Source organism: Myxocyprinus asiaticus, chromosome 6, assembly GCF_019703515.2.
Source record: "Myxocyprinus asiaticus isolate MX2 ecotype Aquarium Trade chromosome 6, UBuf_Myxa_2, whole genome shotgun sequence".
NCBI classification, from domain to species: Eukaryota; Metazoa; Chordata; class Actinopteri; order Cypriniformes; family Catostomidae; genus Myxocyprinus; species Myxocyprinus asiaticus.
The window spans coordinates 32,024,315-32,044,520 of record NC_059349.1 but is presented as its reverse complement, the minus strand read 5'-3'; the positions used below and the strand labels follow the sequence as shown (position 1 = coordinate 32,044,520).

The 20,206-nt window shown below is 38.4% G+C and overlaps 1 protein-coding gene across 2 annotated transcripts in view; it reads right to left on the bottom strand.

The window, feature by feature from the left end:
* Window positions 1-267: 267 nt before the first annotated feature.
* The window catches only part of marchf6 (membrane-associated ring finger (C3HC4) 6), a 30,462-nt gene continuing 10,523 nt past the window's right edge, over window positions 268-20,206 (bottom strand). For both annotated transcript variants that reach the window (XM_051701596.1, XM_051701595.1), the window contains 10 exons: window positions 19,947-20,047; window positions 13,782-13,919; window positions 13,351-13,555; window positions 13,160-13,229; window positions 10,343-10,524; window positions 9,830-9,964; window positions 9,140-9,229; window positions 8,897-9,029; window positions 787-922; window positions 268-685 (listed from right to left, as the gene is read on the bottom strand). In XM_051701596.1, the coding sequence (XP_051557556.1) occupies window positions 598-685; window positions 787-922; window positions 8,897-9,029; window positions 9,140-9,229; window positions 9,830-9,964; window positions 10,343-10,524; window positions 13,160-13,229; window positions 13,351-13,555; window positions 13,782-13,919; window positions 19,947-20,047 (1,278 nt within the window). In that variant the 3' untranslated portion in view covers window positions 268-597. The remainder of the gene's footprint in view (window positions 686-786; window positions 923-8,896; window positions 9,030-9,139; window positions 9,230-9,829; window positions 9,965-10,342; window positions 10,525-13,159; window positions 13,230-13,350; window positions 13,556-13,781; window positions 13,920-19,946; window positions 20,048-20,206) is intronic.

The following is a 20,206-nucleotide window of genomic DNA, read 5'->3' as shown; positions in this document are numbered from 1 at the left end:
AAGCACTGAGAAGTTAGGGTAAGACACACTACTGAAAGCATCAAATCAAGCAAGACTCTCATTCAAAAACGTCAAAATCATATTCCATTGAAAAATCACAACTAATAAATAAAAAAAAAAAAAATGTACTAATGTGACATCGCAGCTCCATTGTGACCCAGACGTTCATCTGAGAGACATTTCATCCCTGAAGTCTGACTGGCCTCTCCTTAAGGGTAATGAAAAGAACCATATGGGTTGTCTTACCAATGAACAAAACTCCACAAATAAGGTAACAACTAGATTTAATAAATTAATACATAAACTTAATCTTATCTTTTTTTAGAGTGACATTCTTTTTAATCCATAGTTGGTTGGCTTTAAGGTTTCACTCTTTTCTCCACATTTATATACATGGCTCTTTTGCCCCATTTTGCTGGCAGGGTCAGAGAGGCCAGAGGTCAGTTTTTAGAGTCTTAGTGGACGTGACAGATGTATAGACACACACATCAGGGGTAAGCAGAGAGAGCAGGAGAGGAAGGCCCATTCAGTCATTCACGCAACACATGCTCGCTCAGTCAAACACAAAAACAGTGACTCCAAAGCATTCCCAAGCTTTTACTCCTGCACTGAACTGCTGAGTGTGGTAGTGCTGGGCTTGCCAGCTTTGCGTTCATAGTTTACAAGTCTCTGTCCAACAAGGTACCTGCACGGACAAAGAAAGAACAAGATAAACAAGGCAATCAGTGCTAAGTTATATAAAATAGATCTTATGCTTGTAAGAGTTAAACCAAACTCAGGACTCACTTGTCATTCTTGATGTGCTCATAAAGGCGCTTGAATTGTCGGATTTGAAAAGAGAGGATTCCCATCAGCACCACTACCATCAGGAGGAAGGGATAGATTCTCCTCTGCACCAGATTGTGCATCTCCATAGTGACCCCTAAAAAAAAAAAAAAAAAAAAAAAAAAAAAGTTGTGTTTTCAGCCTCAGATGGCACACGCACAGACCATTCACAGACCAACTAATGCATATTGTACATCAAAGTGGTAAAGTTTTCATACAACAACAGGATGTTGGAAATTTTGCCTCTCCATCATGAGAAAATGAAAGAGACTGAGGCAATTTAAACATTCATCTATATACTTTCCAAAACTACTGACTCACTACATAGAGAATAGGGATGGGACGATATATCAAATTTCTGTATATCGCAAACCAAAAAAATGATGAGCTATATCGTGGCATAACTCAATATTTCGAAATTTGCAACATGACCTGTCAAACATCATAATCTCTCTATCGCTTGATTTTATCCCTACTGCACTTTTTTTCTAAAGGGTTCACACAAGGTCCTTGAAATTCAAAGTGCTTGAATTTAGCTTTTGGAAATGTAAGTACTGGAATACCTGGAAAATCGCCTTGTTTTGATGAAAAGTGCTTGAGATAAACCTCAAGAGACCCCCCGAGTGACTGCTGTGTGCATTTTCCATTTCCCTTTTTGATTTGTAACTAGTTGCACCTAATAAACAAGCCAAAAAATAAAATAAAAATGTCTAGAGCAAATAGATTTCCTAAAAATTAATGTCCACATATGTGGACAACAAGACTAAGTTGTGACCTTTTAAATAACACTAAGCTATAGAAAGATTTTTTCATCAAACTGTTTGTTTCCAGGAGTGTTGGTTATTCATGTTTTAGAGACATTACAGCTTTTGGATAAAACAATTTATTCTCACAATGAAAATACACAGTGAACATACAGGAATGTATTTACTAACGTTAATGAATAGAATTGTATTATAACAAAATGTATATTAAAATGAAGCAAAATGACCCACAGATGTGTTGAAAGTTATTCAAAATAACTAACATGTTTTTTCTGCTTTTGAGGAAATGCGGTACGAGTTTCCACATGTGGACTCATGTTTATCAGTGCCACTGCCGTGCGAAAAATGAACAGATTTGTTAATGCGGCATATCAAACTAGAGGCTCTCCTCTATACAACCAAACAGGTTTCAATGAAAAAACGTAGAGATTTCTTACCAGAGGCACTTTTGTTGGCGCTTCATCGGTAGGAACGCTTCAAGGAAATCGACGGCATGCTGTTGTGTCACATGTCTCAGTGCGGTAGAATTTTAATCCTTTAAATTACAGTCTACGCGGAGGGGTAATCACTGGCACGCCAGCAACGGCGAGAGAGGAGTAGACTATTTTATTTATATAGATTCCGCACCTGCATTCCAGTTTGCATCTTGATGTAATCCTTCCCCTTGATCATGCAGCGTGTTTTCATCAGCTGAATGGGAGGCTAAACAAAAAGTTAAAATGTGACGAGACTGCAGTATGCCCAACTGACTCATGCAGTGTGTGCAAGCCATTCGCGCATCACGAGCCATCAGCTCTTCACTTTCAGTTAATCGCGCAAGTTAAAACGCGCCCACTTTCCAACGGTCAGGCTGCGCGGATGACAGCCACATTCCATGTTTCATTTGTTTCTTTTTGTTTTCAGAACAACACGTAATGCAATAAGAAAAACACCACTATTAATCCTTGAGATTTCCAACCCAGCATACAGGTACACCCTCCTTAAACCACAGTCACACTCAAAATGACATTAAACAATTAAATGAGAAAACATACAAATCTGAGTCTATTCAAAAGATAAATTAAACCAGGAAATAAAATTTTAGGTTTTTGCAGGTGCGATTCACGTCACATTTTAACTTTTTATTTAGCCGCCCATTCAGCTGCTGAAAACACACTGCATGATCATGAGGATTACATCAAGATGTAGATTGGAATGCAGGTGCGAAAAAATAGCCTGCTCATCTCTCGCTGTTGCTTGCGTACTACTAATTACCCCTCTGTGCGATTTTAAAAATTGTATGACAATTTAAGAAATATTTAAGATTCCACACAATTTCGTGATCAGTAAGCAAATAAGCACATTTGTGACATTAACTTTAACTCATTTTGTACAAAAGGACAGGTTCTTTCATTAAAGCACTTTCACAAGATGCTCTGTGAAAATTCACATGCAGGATCATATTATAAATCATTGAGTTTTGCACACATTTTTCACTCAAACTATTATGCTGATAATATAATTTGTAATAAAAAATAAATGATTCAATTAGAAAAACGCAAAATAGAAACATTTTCACAAGTGGACTCAAACTTCGGAAAATCACATACATGCACATATATATACAGCTCTGGAAAAAATTAAGAGACCACTCCAAATGTTTCTTAAATAAGCATCTCTACATGTATGGCAGCCATTCCATTCAAGTGTTTGTTGAATTCCTGCTTGAATCTTTGCGCCAGGAGAGGCATAAAGTCACCCAACAGCAATGTGAAAGACTTGTGGAAAGTGTGCAAATATGCATGAATGCACTGCGATTGAAAATCAGGGTTATTCAACCAAATATTGATTTCTGAACTCTTCCCAAGTTAAAACATTAGTATTGTGTTGTTTAAAAATGAATATGAACTTGTTTTCTTTGCATTATTCGAGGTCTGAAAACACTGCATCTTTGTTATTTTGACCAGTTGTCATTTTCTGCAAATAACTGCTCTTAGGCCTTGTTCAGACTGCCACTAAAAATCAGATTTTTTGCATATCCAGATTGTATCCAGATGAGTTTCTGATAGTCTGGACAGCAAAAAACCCCCACATGAAATCAGATTTTTCCGAATCTGTTTCAAACCACATCGGGAGGTGGTTTCAAATGCGATTGAAATTAGATTTTTTCAGATGCATCTCGGTCCGGACGCTCTGGCTGCTCAAATCGGATTTCAAATGGTATTTTGCGTCACTCTCAACGCGACACAAAATGATGACGTCAAAAATCGGTGACTGCAGAACGGAACATCACAATATTTACCAGTCTCCTCCATTGCTGAGTTTTTCTTGTGCGACAGAGGAGTTCTGCACCGCGACTGGACAGGGCGCTTATTTGAAGAGCGAGATGATGCACCTCCATTTTTCCCCGCATCTGTTTTAAAAGCATCGTCATGTGGGTATGCCTACGTCGTTACAAAAGCAACCCATGCAGATAGGTTGAACGCGCAAATCTGATTTGATCACTTGCAATTAATAGTGCGAACAGTCTGCCTGAAAAGTTCTGCTTTGAGAAAATCCGATTTGCCTGCAGTCTGAACATAGCCTAAATGACAATATTTTTATTTGGAATTGGGAGAAATGTTGTCAGTAGTTTACAGAATAAAACAAATATTTTCATTTTACTCAAACACATACACTATATTGCCAAAAGTATTCGCTCACCTGCCTTTAGACGCATATGAACTTAAGTGACATCCCATTCTTAATCCATAGGGTTTAATATGACGTCAGCCCACCCTTTGCAGCTATAACAGCTTCAACTATTCTGGGAAGGCTTTCCACAAGGTTTAGGAGTGTGTTTATGGGAATTTTTGACCATTCTTCAAGAAGCGCATTTGTGAGGTCAGACACTGATGTTGGACGAGAAGGCCTGGCTCACAGTCTTCGCTCAAATTCATCCCAAAGGTGCTCTAACGGGTTGAGGTCAGGACTCTGTGCAGGCCAGTCAAGTTCTTCCACACCAAACTCGCTCATCCATGTCTTTATGGACCTTGCTTTGTGCACTGGTGCGCAGTCATGTTGGAACAGGAAGGGGCCATCCCCAAACTGTTCCCACAAAGTTGGAAGCATGGAATTGTCCAAAATCTCTTGGTATGCTGAAGCATTCAGAGTTCCTTTCACTGGAACTAAGGGGCCAAGCCCAGCTCCTGAAAAACAACCCCACACCATAATCCCTCCTCCACCAAACTTCACAGTTGGCACAATGCAGTCAGACAAGTACCGTTCTCCTGGCAACCGCCAAACCCAGACTCGTCCATCAGATTGCCAGATGGAGAAGCGTGATTCGTCACTCCAGAGAACGCGTCTCCACTGCTCTAGAGTCCAGTGGCGGCGTGCTTTACACCACTGCATCCGACGCTTTGCATTGCACTTGGTGATGTATGGCTTGGATGCAGCTGCTCGGCCATGGAAACCCATTCCATGAAGCTCTCTACGCACTGTTCTTGAGCTAATCTGAAGGCCACATGAACTTTGGAGGTCTGTAGCGTTTGACTCTGCAGAAAGTTGGCGACCTCTGTGCACTATGCGCCTCAGCATCCGCTGACCCCGCTCTGTCATTTTACTTGGCCTACCACTTCGTGGCTGAGTTGCTGTCATTCCCAATCACTTCCACTTTGTTATAATACCACTGACAGTTGACTGTGGAATATTTAGTAGCAAGGAAATTTCACGACTGGACTTGTTGCACAGGTGGCATCCTATCACAGTACCACACTGGAATTTACTGAGCTCCTGAGAGCGGCCCATTCTTTCACAAATGTTTGTAGAAGCAGTCTGCATGCCTAGGTGCTTCATTTTATACACCTGTGGCCATGGAAGTGATTGGAACACCTGAATTCAATTATTTGGATGGGTGAGCGAATACTTTTGGCAATATAGTGTACCTATAAATAGTAAATCCAGAGAAACTGAACATTTGGAGTGGTCTCTTAATTTTTTCCAGAGCTGTATATATATTTTATTTTTGGCGGGGGGCACAGACATTAACCAGGAAAATAAAAAAAATGGCCCCTGGTCTAGAGTCTTGTGAACATTATCCAGTCGGTTTTTATTCATTTAAATTATGCATTGCGTATAGCGAAGTCAAAATACAACGTTCACACGTGGACGCGGGGTCGCACAAGGTTAATGCGGATTGTTTCCTCTGTGTAATGTGTGTCCATCAAAGGTGAGGGGAACTCCACTTTAAATGAATAATGTGTCTTAATATCCTTTCTGTTCTTTACAGTCAGATAAAATATAAAATAATATTAATCTCACACAGCATGGATGTGCTAAAGAAACCGAGAGATGTTCTCGTTGATGTTCACTGAACTGGAACACTGTGAGCTGCTCATTAAACCCTTAAAGTGACAGTAACCTTTTTAGTGTTCCTTATACAAATGAATGTAAACTCAATGTTTTTACTTGTAAACTGTACACATTATTTCAAACAGTGATAGCTCATATCATTATTTTACATATACAATTTCATGATATAATATTAATATAATGTAGAATATTTAATGTAGAAGTTTTGTTCAGTTCTATTGCTTGTTCAGCACCTGATCAGCCTGAATGTAGCCCACTAATTTTGAAAGCTTATTTAAATTGTGATCTTTTCTTATAGAGAAAGGTATATAAGCATTTATATTGTGTATTAAAGAACTTTATTTTGATGAGAAATGAGCATTTTGCTAAAACATTGTTTCAGAAAATAAAAAGATTTCTGTAATATTTGGTTATTTATGTGTATCGAATCGAGATTACATCGAATTGTGAACCTCATATTGTATATCGAACCGAATTGTGTGATAACCATGTCGTCACATCCCTAACAGAGAACTCCTATAGGTTTTTTTAGATACATCATATCATGAATAAAAAATAAAATACCAGAAATCATATCAAAAAATATTATTTTAATCTAGAGCTGTCGAAATAAACGCGTTAACACATGCGATTAATTAAACGTTTAACGTGTTCATTTTTTTTTTTTTTTTTTTTTTTTTACACGATTAACGCATTGATCAATTTGACATTAAATTCTGACATTTTATTTAGCCCTGTGTGAATTCTAAACACTGGTTGGAATAGGGCAGAACCTTTGGCTGTGTCCAGGGACATTATTACACTGACGCACACCACATACAAACACACCACAGCTATTCCGTGTCAATGATCAAGTGATGGAGAAAGGAACTCTTAACCATATATTTTTTTTTCTTGGCCAGAAAAAGACACAATGTGTTATGCCTGTAGTCAAGTGGAGTCTTCTACATCCTTTTGGATATGAAGGATCTAAAGATCTAATTTGAGTTTTTAAATGGCAACCTGAGTGTTTGTGACTTCAAGAGAGAAAACATACATCTGTGTTGTTTCTTTAACTCTTTCATATTACTTACATATTTATTTAATTCTTTACATTCATTTTATACGTGGTGTGGTTTTATAGAACTGACTCTAACTTAAAGGTGCTGTAAGTGATTTTTTCATGAAAAAGTATGCAAAATATGTCCTACTCCCTTAAAGATATTAAGCAATTAAGTGTCGTGAGATATCTCACCAGTCTCTGTGACAGCACTAGATCCTGTAAACAGCAAACAAAAATGTGTCCGCGGTCTCGGATGATTTTTGCCTTCCAATCATTCTTTGCGTTCTCATAGTATTGTAGTTGCAGTGAATTATTGAGGCGTAATACCATTTTTATGCCATTTTGCTCATAATAGTTGTCAGTTGAGGGCACTATTCTGCTGCTGTTGTTTTTGACAACCGTTTCTGCCTGATGTCGATGTCAATAAAGCTCATTTGGTATCTTTGGAGGTTTTGGAAAGAGGGGCCGTGGCTTATCCAATGGTTAAAATTGCTAACCACAACTTTAAGTAGCATGGCTACTAACCATCCATCAGTTGATAGCACTTCTGCAGCCATGAATGATTCAGAGGTTGAGCTAAATAAAAATTTGCGATTTTGAAGATCAGATAACAGAATTGTTTTAAGATCAGTAAAAGCAGTGGCAGTAATAGTTGAAAAACAGTTGCGTAAAGGAAATTTAAGGTCAAAGTGTGGAAAGGTTTTTTTTGGGGGGGGGGGGGGGGACCTAATTACATTTGAAAAGCATGGGCAAAAATCCAAAGAATCAACAGAGAAATACTAATAAGATGATAGGTGCTAAAAGATAAGTGTGAGAAATTTAAAGCTCAGCTTGAAGAGAAGGCTAAAGTAAGTTGTACTGAAATGTAAAGAGTGTTGAGAAAGAAAAGTAAAGTTTGTGTTTTGTTAAAGAGTTGAAGGTTCTAGATGCATGTACAGTTGAAGTCAGAAATTTACATACACTTCAGTTGAAGTCATTACAACTCATTTTTTAACCACTCCACAGATTTCATATTAGCAAACTATAGTTTTGGCAAGTCGTTTAGGACATCTACTTTGTGCATGACATGAGTAATTTTTCCAACAGTTGCTTACAGACAGATTGTTTCGCTTTTAATTGACTATATCCAATTCCAGTGGGTCAGAAGTTTACATACAATAAGTTAACTGTGCCTTTAAGCAGCTTGGAAAATTCCAAAAAATGATGTCAAGCCTTTAGGTAATTAGCTTCTGATAGGCTAATTTTGGGAATCGTTCTCAGTGCTGTTCTCTGGAATAGTTCTTTGAAATGCAATGTAAATTCAAACTTCAAGTGTTTTGGTCATTGTTGACTAGTTTTTAAAGAAGGTTGAAAACACAACTTGAAAAATCACTAAGAAAAGCCAAGAAAATTGCAGGGGAAAAGACTAGTAAGGCATTGCTAATTTATTGCTAATCTACTGGTTTGAGACATTATTCCCAAATGGGAATGCTACACAATATCGATTCAGATCAGGGCACATGTTTTACTGTTCAGGTAGTCAAGAGGTTTGTAAACTTCAAGGGATTCAGTGCTATTTGCATTGTCTTGGACAGGACAGGCATGGTAGAAAGGGTTAATCAAGTTCTTTAATTATGACTGGTAAAATATAGGCTAACATGGGTAGCTGCTCTTACATTAGTTCCATTAATATCTGTTCAGTTAATAAAGATCTGAGGTTATCAAAGGTCGAACAATGTCGTTACAGGATTCTGATATGATGTGTTGCATGGTTTGGACTAAGGCTGTAAAAAAGGGTTCAAAAATGGGTTTAGGATGCATGAATATTAACCCTTGCATGATAAGGATTTCGTTACCAACTGTTAATTCAGACTTAGTTCTTCATCAAACGCTAGAAATAGATGTTTACAAGGATAGACAAAAATTGAGACTAAGAGCTCTAACAAACACTTACCAAGGAGGGGAACGATGCCTACAGCGATCACATAGGGGATGCAGAGAGAAAGCAGCAGCACAGCGATGACCGGCGCAGCCAGCTTCCTGATGATGAAATGAAGGTCAATGTTCCGGATTCCATTGGCATACACCTGGAGAAGAGTGGAAAAATCATCCATTTAGCATGTGCATCTGTCTACAGTGAACCTCTCCAGATGGGTAATAAAACCATGGATTTTGAGAACCATGATAGTCAACTAACCTGCTCAATAACTGTCTTCAGCCACCATTGGGGACCCATGAGGGTGATGGCAGCAATGATTTTGGCATGTAGCACTCCTAAGGCCCAGTCCTTAATGATGCAAAAAAAAGTCAATACTCTTGCTGTCCTCCTATGACATGGTCATACCTTTATGCCCCACTTAATGCTTTTGGAAATAATTTACCAAGCAAGGATTTGATTTGCAGGGCAATGTCAGTTTTTAAGAATGTGTTTGCTGTTGGCTTGGCTGTTGTAAATCCAAGCAAAGTCTGTTTTCCAGTACATCATTGACATTCCTCATTAGCTCAAACAGAGCACAGTTCAAGCACAAAAAGGAAAGCTAGGTCAGATCAATACTGACACACAGCAGACATGTCAGTTGAGAATAATGTATCTCAGTCAATGTTATTTTTAAACTGTATTTGTGGATAAGGGAGAACCAACACTAGTGATAAACATCTGTTGATTGACAGGCCACATAAGTGATGTAAACAGTATTTCCTACACAATTCTTTTTTTGCAGCTGCGAAGCACCCACAACTAGATGGAAAACCGATAACTCATGAGTTGGTGTTTTGAACAATTTATTAAAAGAACTGGCTCAAAAGAGTGAATCAGAATTTATTCATTGTAATCATCAAAAATTTCCTCCAACAACATGACAAGCAGTACCTAATAATTGTGCTTTACCTGCCAGGGGTAGTAGAGAGGTGTCTGATCCAGCGGCACTCTAAGAGGAGCTACAATCACCAGCTCAAAAAGTAGTCCCAAGAGCAGAGGAATCACTCCAGCAAGCAGCACAGCCACAATCAGTGTCTTCATGATCTGAATTGACACAAACAATAAGTCAGCAACAGGGCTCAGCTTTGCATTTCATATCATAAGTAAAAAAATAAATTAAAAAAAAAAAAGACCAAAAAGCACCATAAAAGTGACTATTGCTGCCATTAAACCTGGTGTGACATATTTAAATATACCCGCAAGTGAATAAGCTACTGCTAAAAGTAAAGATTTTCAGCCAATAACTTTTTTTAGTCTTGTCCTCACAGTCCCCATTCTTTTTCATTATATGAAAATGAGCAGGGTGAGTAAATGATATAGGCTGAAAATAAACATTCCTCAAAGTTTAAATAGTGGTAAATCAAATCGCAAAACTCAGGAGAAATTCTACAGCCACAAAGAGAACTGAATTGCATTCAGTACCATAAGAGTCCACTCCTGAACTTTCAGTAGGATGATTCTGCGGCCCTGAGGCATCCAAGCCAGCAGCACAGTGATCGCTCTGATGGACAGCCAGCACACATACAGCCCACATGCTGCAGTGTACAGCTCATGGATCTTCGCACTGCCCGTCCAGAAGGACATCAGCCAGCGGCCGGTGAACACTGAGATATATAGATGAACAGCAGTTAAAATTTGTGAGGCAGTAAGGGGAATCTCCATCTGAAAGCATACACCTCAAAATGGAAATAAAGCAAAAAATGTAGGTGTTAACCAAGCATGTCATAAAATAGTGATATATCAATAATTGATACAGTGCTGTGAAGTATTTGCCCCCATCCTGATTTCTTATGTATGTGTGTATATCTCATATTAAATTGTTTCAAAAATTCAAACAAAATCTAACATAAAACAAAGGCAATCTAAGTAAACACAAAATACAGTTTTTAAATGATCATGTTATTTACTAAGTTGTCAAATACCAACAGGGCCTGTGTGAAGAAGTATTTGTCCTTAGTTACTAAATCCCCAAATCTATGAAACTGCATTCATAATGGCATTCAGCTGGACTAGACACACCCAGGCCTGATTACTGCCAGCCCTGTTCAATCAAATCAATACCTAAATAGAACTTTTTCAGCAGCATAAAGTTGGCTAAAAGGTCTCACCCAGTAGCACACTATGCCAAGGTCGAAAGAAATTCCAGAAATGAGGAAAAAGGTGATTGAAATACATCAGTGTGGGAAGGGTTACAAAGCTATTTCAAAGGCTCTGGGACTCCAAAAAACCACAGTGAGAGCCATTATCTCCAAATGGAGAAAACTTGGCACAGTAGTGAACCTTCCCAGAAGTGGCCGACCTTTAAACATTCCTCTAAGAGCACAGTGACAACTCATCCAGGAAGTCACAAAAAAGCCAAGGATAACATTCAAGGAACTGCAGGCCTCTCCCGCATCAAGAAAGGTCACTGTTCACGACTCCACTATCAGAAATACACTGGGCAAAAATGGCATCCATGGAAGTGTGGCGAGGCGAAAACCACTGCTAACCCAGAAGAACATTAAGGCTCATATGAATTTTGCAAAAACACACCTTGATGATCCTCAAACCTTTTAGGAGAATGTTCTGTGGACTGATGAGTCGAAAGTAGGACTGTTTGGAAGACAGGGGTCCCATCTGGCATAAATCAGATATAAAACACAGAATTCCACAAACAGAAAACCATACCTACAGTCAAGAATGGTGGTAGTGTGATGGTGTGGCGATGCTTTGCTGCTTCAGGGCCAGAGTGACTAATTGAGGGAAACATGAATTCTGCTCTCTAACAGAAAATCCTAAAGGAGAATGTCCGGTCATCAGTCCAAGATTTGAAGCTCATGCGCAACTGAATTATGCAGCAAGACAATGATCTAAAGCATAGGAATTAGTCCACCTCTGAATAGCTCAAAAGGAGCAAAATTAAAGTTTTGGAGTGGTCTAGTGAAAGTCCTGACTTGAACCCAATTGAGATGCTGTGGCAGGACTTTAAACAGGCAGTTCATGCTCAAAAACCCTCCAATGTGGCTGAACTAAAGCAGTTCTGCAAAGAAGAGTGGGCCAGAATTCCACCACAGCGTTGTCAGACTGATCTCCAGTTATCGGAAGCGTTTAGTTGTAGTTGTTTCTGCTAATGGTGGCACAACCAGCTTTTAAGTTTAAGGGGGAAATTCGTTTTTCACATGGGTGATATAGGTCTTGGATAACTTTTTTGCTTTAAAAAAAAAAAAAAAAAAAAATGTTTTTGAAAACTGTATTTCACAGGTTGCCTTTGTTTTATGTTACATCTCATTTGAAGATCTAAAACAATTTAGTATGAAAAATACATAAACAGAACAAATCAGAATGGGGGCAAATACTTTTACACAACACTATATTTTTAAGGCATCGATATGTTAACATTAACAGACATCTAAATTAGAAGTTTAATTTGCGTGTTTTCCAATTCACCCAGTTGGGCTTCTGTTGAATGTCTGGCGTAATAACGTCGGAAGACCACAAGGGGGTGATATAACATTTACTGAAGCAGATCGCAAGACTATGGTATTGTATGGTATGGTAAGGTATTTTAGAGCTCCTTGCACAGGACACATACACACAAACGTTCTTCTTCAAGAATGAAAGTTACATTAATGAGTTCGCAGGTTAGGATATGAAACTGGTTTAACTGCGAAAACTGAATGATTACAAATTATGCAATTTCCCTGTATGTATCTTTGAAGAGGTTTAATTCAAGCTGTCAAACCACAAAAAGACATACTTGTAACTGAAAATACATTGTGTAGGCTATATGAAAGATTCACAAACACAATATATCATCCACTGATGGCTAAAGTAACTAATCCTTCTCCTTTGATAATATACTGGGTTGAATTTAATGGAAAACTATGAGAGTTACACTGCATGTACCTTCATAGAAAATAATTATTTCGAATTTTAGAACGTGCCATGTCCTCCGCCAGTCGGTCCGGTGTGCAACCCCCTTTAATTTATCCTGGTGCTCATTCTTTACCAAAGTTGTGTTGAGAAATATGTTTGAAAACACAAAGACTATTGTGCAACGGTTTATATCTGAAAAAATTCCTATATATACATATATCGATAATCATCTGGAAAATCTTCCGATTATCGATAATGCGTGAAAAAGGCATCGATGCCATGCCTAGACCATTTTAAATAGGTTAATTAGTCTGCAAGTCAAGATCTTAAAAGAAGAAAAAAAAAAAAAAAAAGTATATATATCTATATTTGTTGATCTCTCACCTGGTAATGTGAGACACACTGAGCTGGCCAAAAGCAGCGTCACACACATGAACAGTATTAGCAATACAATCTACAAGGAGCAAAATAAAGAACATTTTTAAACACCATCAAGTTGAAAACATTACGAGATATTCCACTTTTATATCCGGAATGTTGGCTGAAGAATAAAAGACTAAGACTGAGAGTGATACCCTTAGAGGGAATTTCATGGGGCGGTGATAGGGCTGAAAGCCTACTGGGCCACCCTGCTGCAGTATGGCCTGATGGGCAGCATGCAGCCCCTCTCCCACCAATGGGATGGCATTGTTACGGGGCTGTTGCTGGTTGTTGTTGGCCTGCTGGTTGGCATTGTTTTCGTTGTCTTCCTGGTCTCCCAGCAAATAAGAGTGCAAGTCTCTGAAAGTTGTGGAACGAAATGCAGTTTCAACAATAAAATGCTTTTTTTAAGGGAAAAATTAAGAAATAATCAACTCCTTTTCCAATGCGTTATGTGCAGCTGTCTAACATAAGAAATATATAACTTAGAAGGAAAGTTTTAAAATTCATTTATATACACTTTCAGTTTATGGAGTATCACAGATGCAAAGAGTAGTTGTTAGAGAAAAAAGCATTAAAGACTCACAGTAAGTAGCCTGCGGTTACTGTCCAGGCTCTAACCAGACCTTTCAGCCACTGCCGTGTATGTCCCTGTTCCAACAAAGCAGGAAGAACAACCTGCAGCAACAGCAACTCCAGAGATAACTCACTGACTGGAGCATCACTGAGAAAAAAAACGGAGAGAGAATAAGGAAGTATTTTCATTTTTGTATAAACAAATATTTTTGCGGTTTATCTTCAGCAATTGTAAAGGATTTTGAACAAGGAACAAGTACAGAACAAGATGTTGATTACAAAATTAAGCCACGCACTCACACACACACACAAAGAGTATTTTGTATCTTTCGTATCTCATTTCCAGCATAGAAAAATAATTATAAATATAGCTGCAAGCAGTGATGATGGGCCCAAGCACCATAGGTCCATTTATACCTGGTGGCTTTCAGAAAACAATGCAAGGTGGACATAGGCATTTGGCATTATTCTAAACAATCTGGGTAAATATAAGAGTATTTTAAAATCTGTTGTAAGAGCCACACTTCCTGCTGTCAGGTAGTGGTGCTATGAGCATGACCAAAATAGTCACATCCATGTGATTAGCCCCCAAGACTAAACATACTTCTAAATTTTTATTTAAATCACACATTGCACACAGAAGATGAGACACTTCCTGCCACAGCAACACCGTTCGATATATCAAAAATCTGTTCATAATTTAGTATCTTCAATGTCTTGGAATAATGTTGTATAAATGTGGTAACAGTCTCATGAATCCCCTAGGAGGAGAATTTAAAAGTTCAGAGACTGCAATATTAAAATAAAATCCAAAATAGCCGACTTCCTGTTGGGCGGAGCTAATAACTATAATTATGAAAGTTGTCCGGCTTGATGAGAACTATCCATGTACCAATTTTGGTGACTGCAGATGAAAATGGGGGTGCTACAGAGGCCGTATTACACAGCCAATATAAAGAGAGCCCCCCCACCCCCCCACCTGTAAACATTACAGCCCTAATGGCCAACAACTCTGATGCGTGTACAAAATTTCATGAAATTTTAAGCATGCCAAGTGCCTCAAAAGGACCCAGACGTAGGAAGGAATAACAATTGTGTTGCCATGTGAGCACTATTTAAGATATCAAATATCTCTTTTTTACATTAGCAGTGTCTTTACATTATTCTAATGAATTAAGCAATTCATGTAAACAGAAGAAGGCTATTTCAAAGTCTGTTAAAAGTGCCATACTTCCTGCTGCCAGTTGGTGGCGCTATGACCGTGACCTATAATAGTTGCATCCATGTGATCAGCCCCCATTACCAACATACAGCTGAATTTTCATCAAAATCACACAATGCACGCAGAAGATATAAGGCACTTCCTGTTTCTCATTTTTTGCCATAAATTATTAATTCGCCATGGCGACACCATTCAAAATATCAAAAATCCGTTCACAATTTAGCATATACAATGTCTTGGCATAAGGTTGCCTAAATTTGGTGCCAGTCACATGAATCCCCTAGGAGTATTCAAAAGTTCAGGGCCTGCAATTTTCCAAAAATACACATTCAATCCAAAATGGCCGACTTCCTGTTGGAAGGAGATAATGACTCTAATTTTTAAAGTTGTCTGGCGTCATGATAAACTGAGTCCGCCCGGTAAATTGAGTCCCCATAAGACATCACAGCAATTCCATTGGCTAAAAGAGCTAGTAATGGGTACTTTTCAGTGCTTGATTAAAAATCTTACAAATTCACTTTATTGTATATGCAGTTTTAACTATGTAAATACTACATTTAACGTCTTTTAAATCCTATGTTACACATAATATATAACCAAAGTTATAGATTGTGAAATTAAAGTTGTCGTTGTTTGTGTTTTTCAGTTAGCCTAGACTTCAATGACATGCTATCATGACAACATGATAGGTTTTTGCTCGAGCATTACAAACGGTTACCCCCATGGCGACTCGATTTACTGGGCGGACTCAATTTATCATGACACTGGCTTGATGAGAACAATATATGTAACAAGTTTGGTGACCGTAGTAGAAACTGACCCCACCACTTTTGTCAAAATGTGGTGCTACAGAGCTCCCCAGCCACGCCCATGTGTTAACTTTTGCCCAGGCCTAATGGCTGACAACACTGATGTGAGTGCAAAATATCATGAAAATTCAAGCATGCCACATACCTCAAAAACAAGTGAATATACATAAAAAGGAATAATGATGTTTAATGTGTTGCCATGGCAACACTATTTAAGCTATCAAGAATTCCTTCAGAATTTTAAATCGGCACTGTCTTGACATTACTGAAATTTTTTTAAGCAATTCAGATAAAAATAAGAGGGATATTTCAAAGTCTGTTAAAAGTGCCACACTTCCTTCCGTCAGTTAGTGGCACTACGACCGTGACCCACAATAGCCACATCAATGTGATCAGCCCACAAGGCCAAACATACACCTCAATTTTGATGTACATCACACGATATATGTAGAAGATATGAGACACTTCCTTTTCCCCATTTTTTGACGTTACTTTATCGCGATGCCATGGCAACACCATTCGATACAGTTGAAGTCACAAGTTTACATACACTTAGGTCATTAAAACAAATTTTTTAACCACTCCACAGATTTCATATTAGCAAATAACAGTTTTGGCAAGTCATTTAGAACATCTACTTTGTGCATGATGCAAGTAATTTTTCCAACAATTGTTTACAGACAGATTATTTCACTTTAAATTGACTATCACAATTCCAGTGAGTCAAAAGTTTACATACACCAAGTTAACTGTGCCTTTAAGCAGCTTGGAAAATGATGTCAAGCCTTTAGGCAATTAGCTTCTGATAGGCTAATTGGCTAACTGGAATCAATTGGAGGTGTACCTGTGAATATATTTTAAGACCTACCTTCAAACTCAGTGCCTCTTTGCTTGACATCATGGGAAAATCTATAGAAATCAGCCAAGACCTCAGAAAAAAATTGTGGACCTCCACAAGTCTGGTTCATCCTGGGGAGCAATTTCCAAATGCCTGAAGGTACAACGTTCATCTGTACAAACAATAGTACGCAAGTACAATCAACATGGGACCACGCCGCCATCATACCGTTCAGGAAAGAGATGCATTCTGTCTCCTAGAGATTAAATTAGTTTGATGTGAAAAGTGCAAATCAATCCCAGAACAACAGCAAAGGACCTTGTGAAGATGCTGGAGGAAACAGGTAGACAAGTATATATATCCACAATAAAACAAGTCCTATATTGACATAACCTGAAAGGCTGCTCAGCAAGGAAGAAGTCACTGCTCCAAAACCACCATAAAAAAGCCAGACTACAGTTTGCAAGTGCATGTGGGGACAAAGATCTTACTTTTTGGAGAAATGTCCCCTGGTCTGATGAAACAAAACTGAACTGTTTGGTCATAATGACCATCGTTATGTTTGGAGGAAAAAGGTTGAGGCTTGCAAGCCGAAGAACACCATCCCAACCTTGAAGCATGGGGGTGGCAGCATCAGGTTGTGGGGTGCTTTGCTGCAGGAGGGTGTGGTGCACTTCACAAAACAGATAGCATCATGAGGAAGGAAAATTATGTGGATATACTGAAGCAACATCAAGACATCAGCCAGGAAGTTAAAACTTGGTCACAAATCGGCCTTCGAAATGGACAATGACCCCAAGAATACCTCCAAAGTTGTGGCAAAATGGCTTAAGGACAACAAAGTCAAGGTACTGGAGTGCCCATCACAAAGCCCTGACCTCAATCCAATCTGTGGGCAGAACTGAAAAAGTGTGTGCGAGCAAGGAAGTCTACAAACCTGACTCCGTTACACCAGTTTTGTCTGGAGGAATGGGCTAAAATTCCAGCAACTTATTATGTGAAGCATGTGGAAGGTTACCCAAAACATTTGACCGAAGTTCAACAATTTAAAGGCAATGCTACCAATTACTAACGAAGTGTATGTAAACTTCTGACCCACTGGGAATGTGATGAAAGAAATAAAAGCTGAAATAAATCATACTCTCTACTATTATTCTGACATTTCACTTTCTTAAAATAAAATAGTGATTCTAACTGACCTAAGACAGGGAATGTTTTCTACGATTAAATGTCAGGAATTGTGAAAAACTGAGTTTAAATGTATTTGGCTAAGGTGTGTGTAAACTTCTGACTTCAACTGTATATCAATCCGTTCGCAATTTAGCATCATCAATGTCTTGGCATGATGTCACCCACATTTGGTACCTGTAACATGAAATCCCCAGGAAGAGTATTTCAAATTCCAGTTTTTACGTTTAATGTTACTTGAATTGGTGCTGTTTTAGTGCATTTCTATCTTTACACTGGAAAGCTATGTTTGGAAAATGTTAATAAAAGATTATATTGTTACATATTGTTTTGTTTTCTTTCCTAAGAAGGAAATAAATGCATTTTTACAGGAAAATAAGTATATTTAGTCAAATTTCAGCTCATTCAAAATCTGCGTTTAATTGCGATTAACTACAAAAAATTATGCGATTAAAAATTGTAATAGACTAGAATATATATATATATATATATATATATATATATATATATATATATATATATATATATATATATATATAAATAAAACCACCTACCTAATATTGTGTAGATCCCCCTCGTGCCACCAAAACAGTGCCAACCCGAATCTCAGAGTAGCATTCTGAGATGTTATTCTTCTCACCACAATTGTACTGAGCGGTTACCTTAGACATTGTCAGTTCGAACCAGTCTGGCCATTCTCTATTGACCTCTGTCATCAAGGCATTTCCATCCACAGAACTGCCACTCACTGAATGTTTTTTGCTTTTGGCACCATTCGGAGTAAATTCTAAAGACTGTTGTGTAGGAAAATCACTGGAGAACAGCAGTTACAGAAATACTCAAACTCACACCAACAATCATCCATGCGATTATCTGATCAGCCAATCGTGTGGCAGCAGTGCAGTGCATAAAATTATGCAGATACGGGTCAGGAGCTTCAGTTAATGTTCACATCAACCATCAGAATGGGGGAAAAAATGTGACCTCAATGATTTGGACCGTGGCATGATTGTTGGCGCCAGATTGGTTGGTTTGAGTATTTCTGTAACTGCTGATCTCCTGGGACTTTCAAGCACAACAGTCTCTAGAATTTATTAAGAATGGTGCCAAAAACAATATACATCCAGTGAGTGGCAGTTCTGTGGATGGAAATGCCTTGTTTGATGAGAGAGGTCAACAGAAAATGGCCAGACTGGTTCGAACTGACAAAGTCTACGGTAACTCAGATAACCGCACCGTACGATTGTGGTGAGAAGAATGGCATCTCAAAATGTTATTCTGAGATGCGGGTTGGTGCTGTTTTGGTGGCACGAGGGGGACCTACACAATTTTAGGCAGGTGGTTTTATTGTTGTGGCTGATCGGTGTATTATATATACACATACACACACATATATATACACATACATACACACTGTATCTTTGTCTGCATTTTCCATTAAAGTCCAACCACCATCCTTCTCTGCTATCAGAACAATATTTAAAAGTTCTCTACCCTTATGTAACCCTTATTTAACCACCCTTATTTGAAGGCCTCTTTCCATAGAAGTGAGAGTCAGTGCCCCCAACTGTTCAAAGTACTCTCATAGTGATGAACAAAGCTGTGCACTGCTTTGAAGCCAGCATGGTTATATAGAGTAACTAGGCTGGGAAACATAGAGACAAAACAGGCTTGTCTGAAGTGTGGTGAGGAGTGAAGGGACCTTAAATGGCATTAATTGTTGTGGACACTATAATAACTCTTTAGCTCTCTGCAGGATCAGACTATAGTAATACTCTGCTGGGAATGATGACATCAGGTGTAACACACCTGCCAAATGATGCAACAGCCCACCAGACATTACAGAGTCCTGACACTCACTAGGTAACGATGCAAAGGTCTGCCATGACAACAATAATTAGCACTTCATATTAACAGCCCTTTTAGCCATGATGTCACATCAAGAAAGAACTTTGCTACTTCTGCTTGTTATCGCTGACCAGATTCATACAGGAAAATGAGCAAATCCAAACAACCCTCATCTTAGAGCTCTGAATTGGTTTACATAGTGCATACAATAATAACAAGGACCATTCATTTTAAGACTAACAGAATGAGGTGGTAATACAGTTTATTTACCTATAAAGCATCACATTGTAGGGAAGAAATGATGGGAAGATGTGTTTGATTATCCGGATCGGAAGCCACAACATGAGGAGAACAATTGAGCCAAACACGACCTGACAGACAAAATAAATAAAAGCCTTTTAAATTCAAAGTATACATCAAATAAGTGTCTGAAAAAGGGTTTCAGCATAGGGTTGCAGGAATAAGTATGTAAACCACTGGATTTACCAAGATCTGATAAACTATAGACCAACACGGTCTACTTAACACAA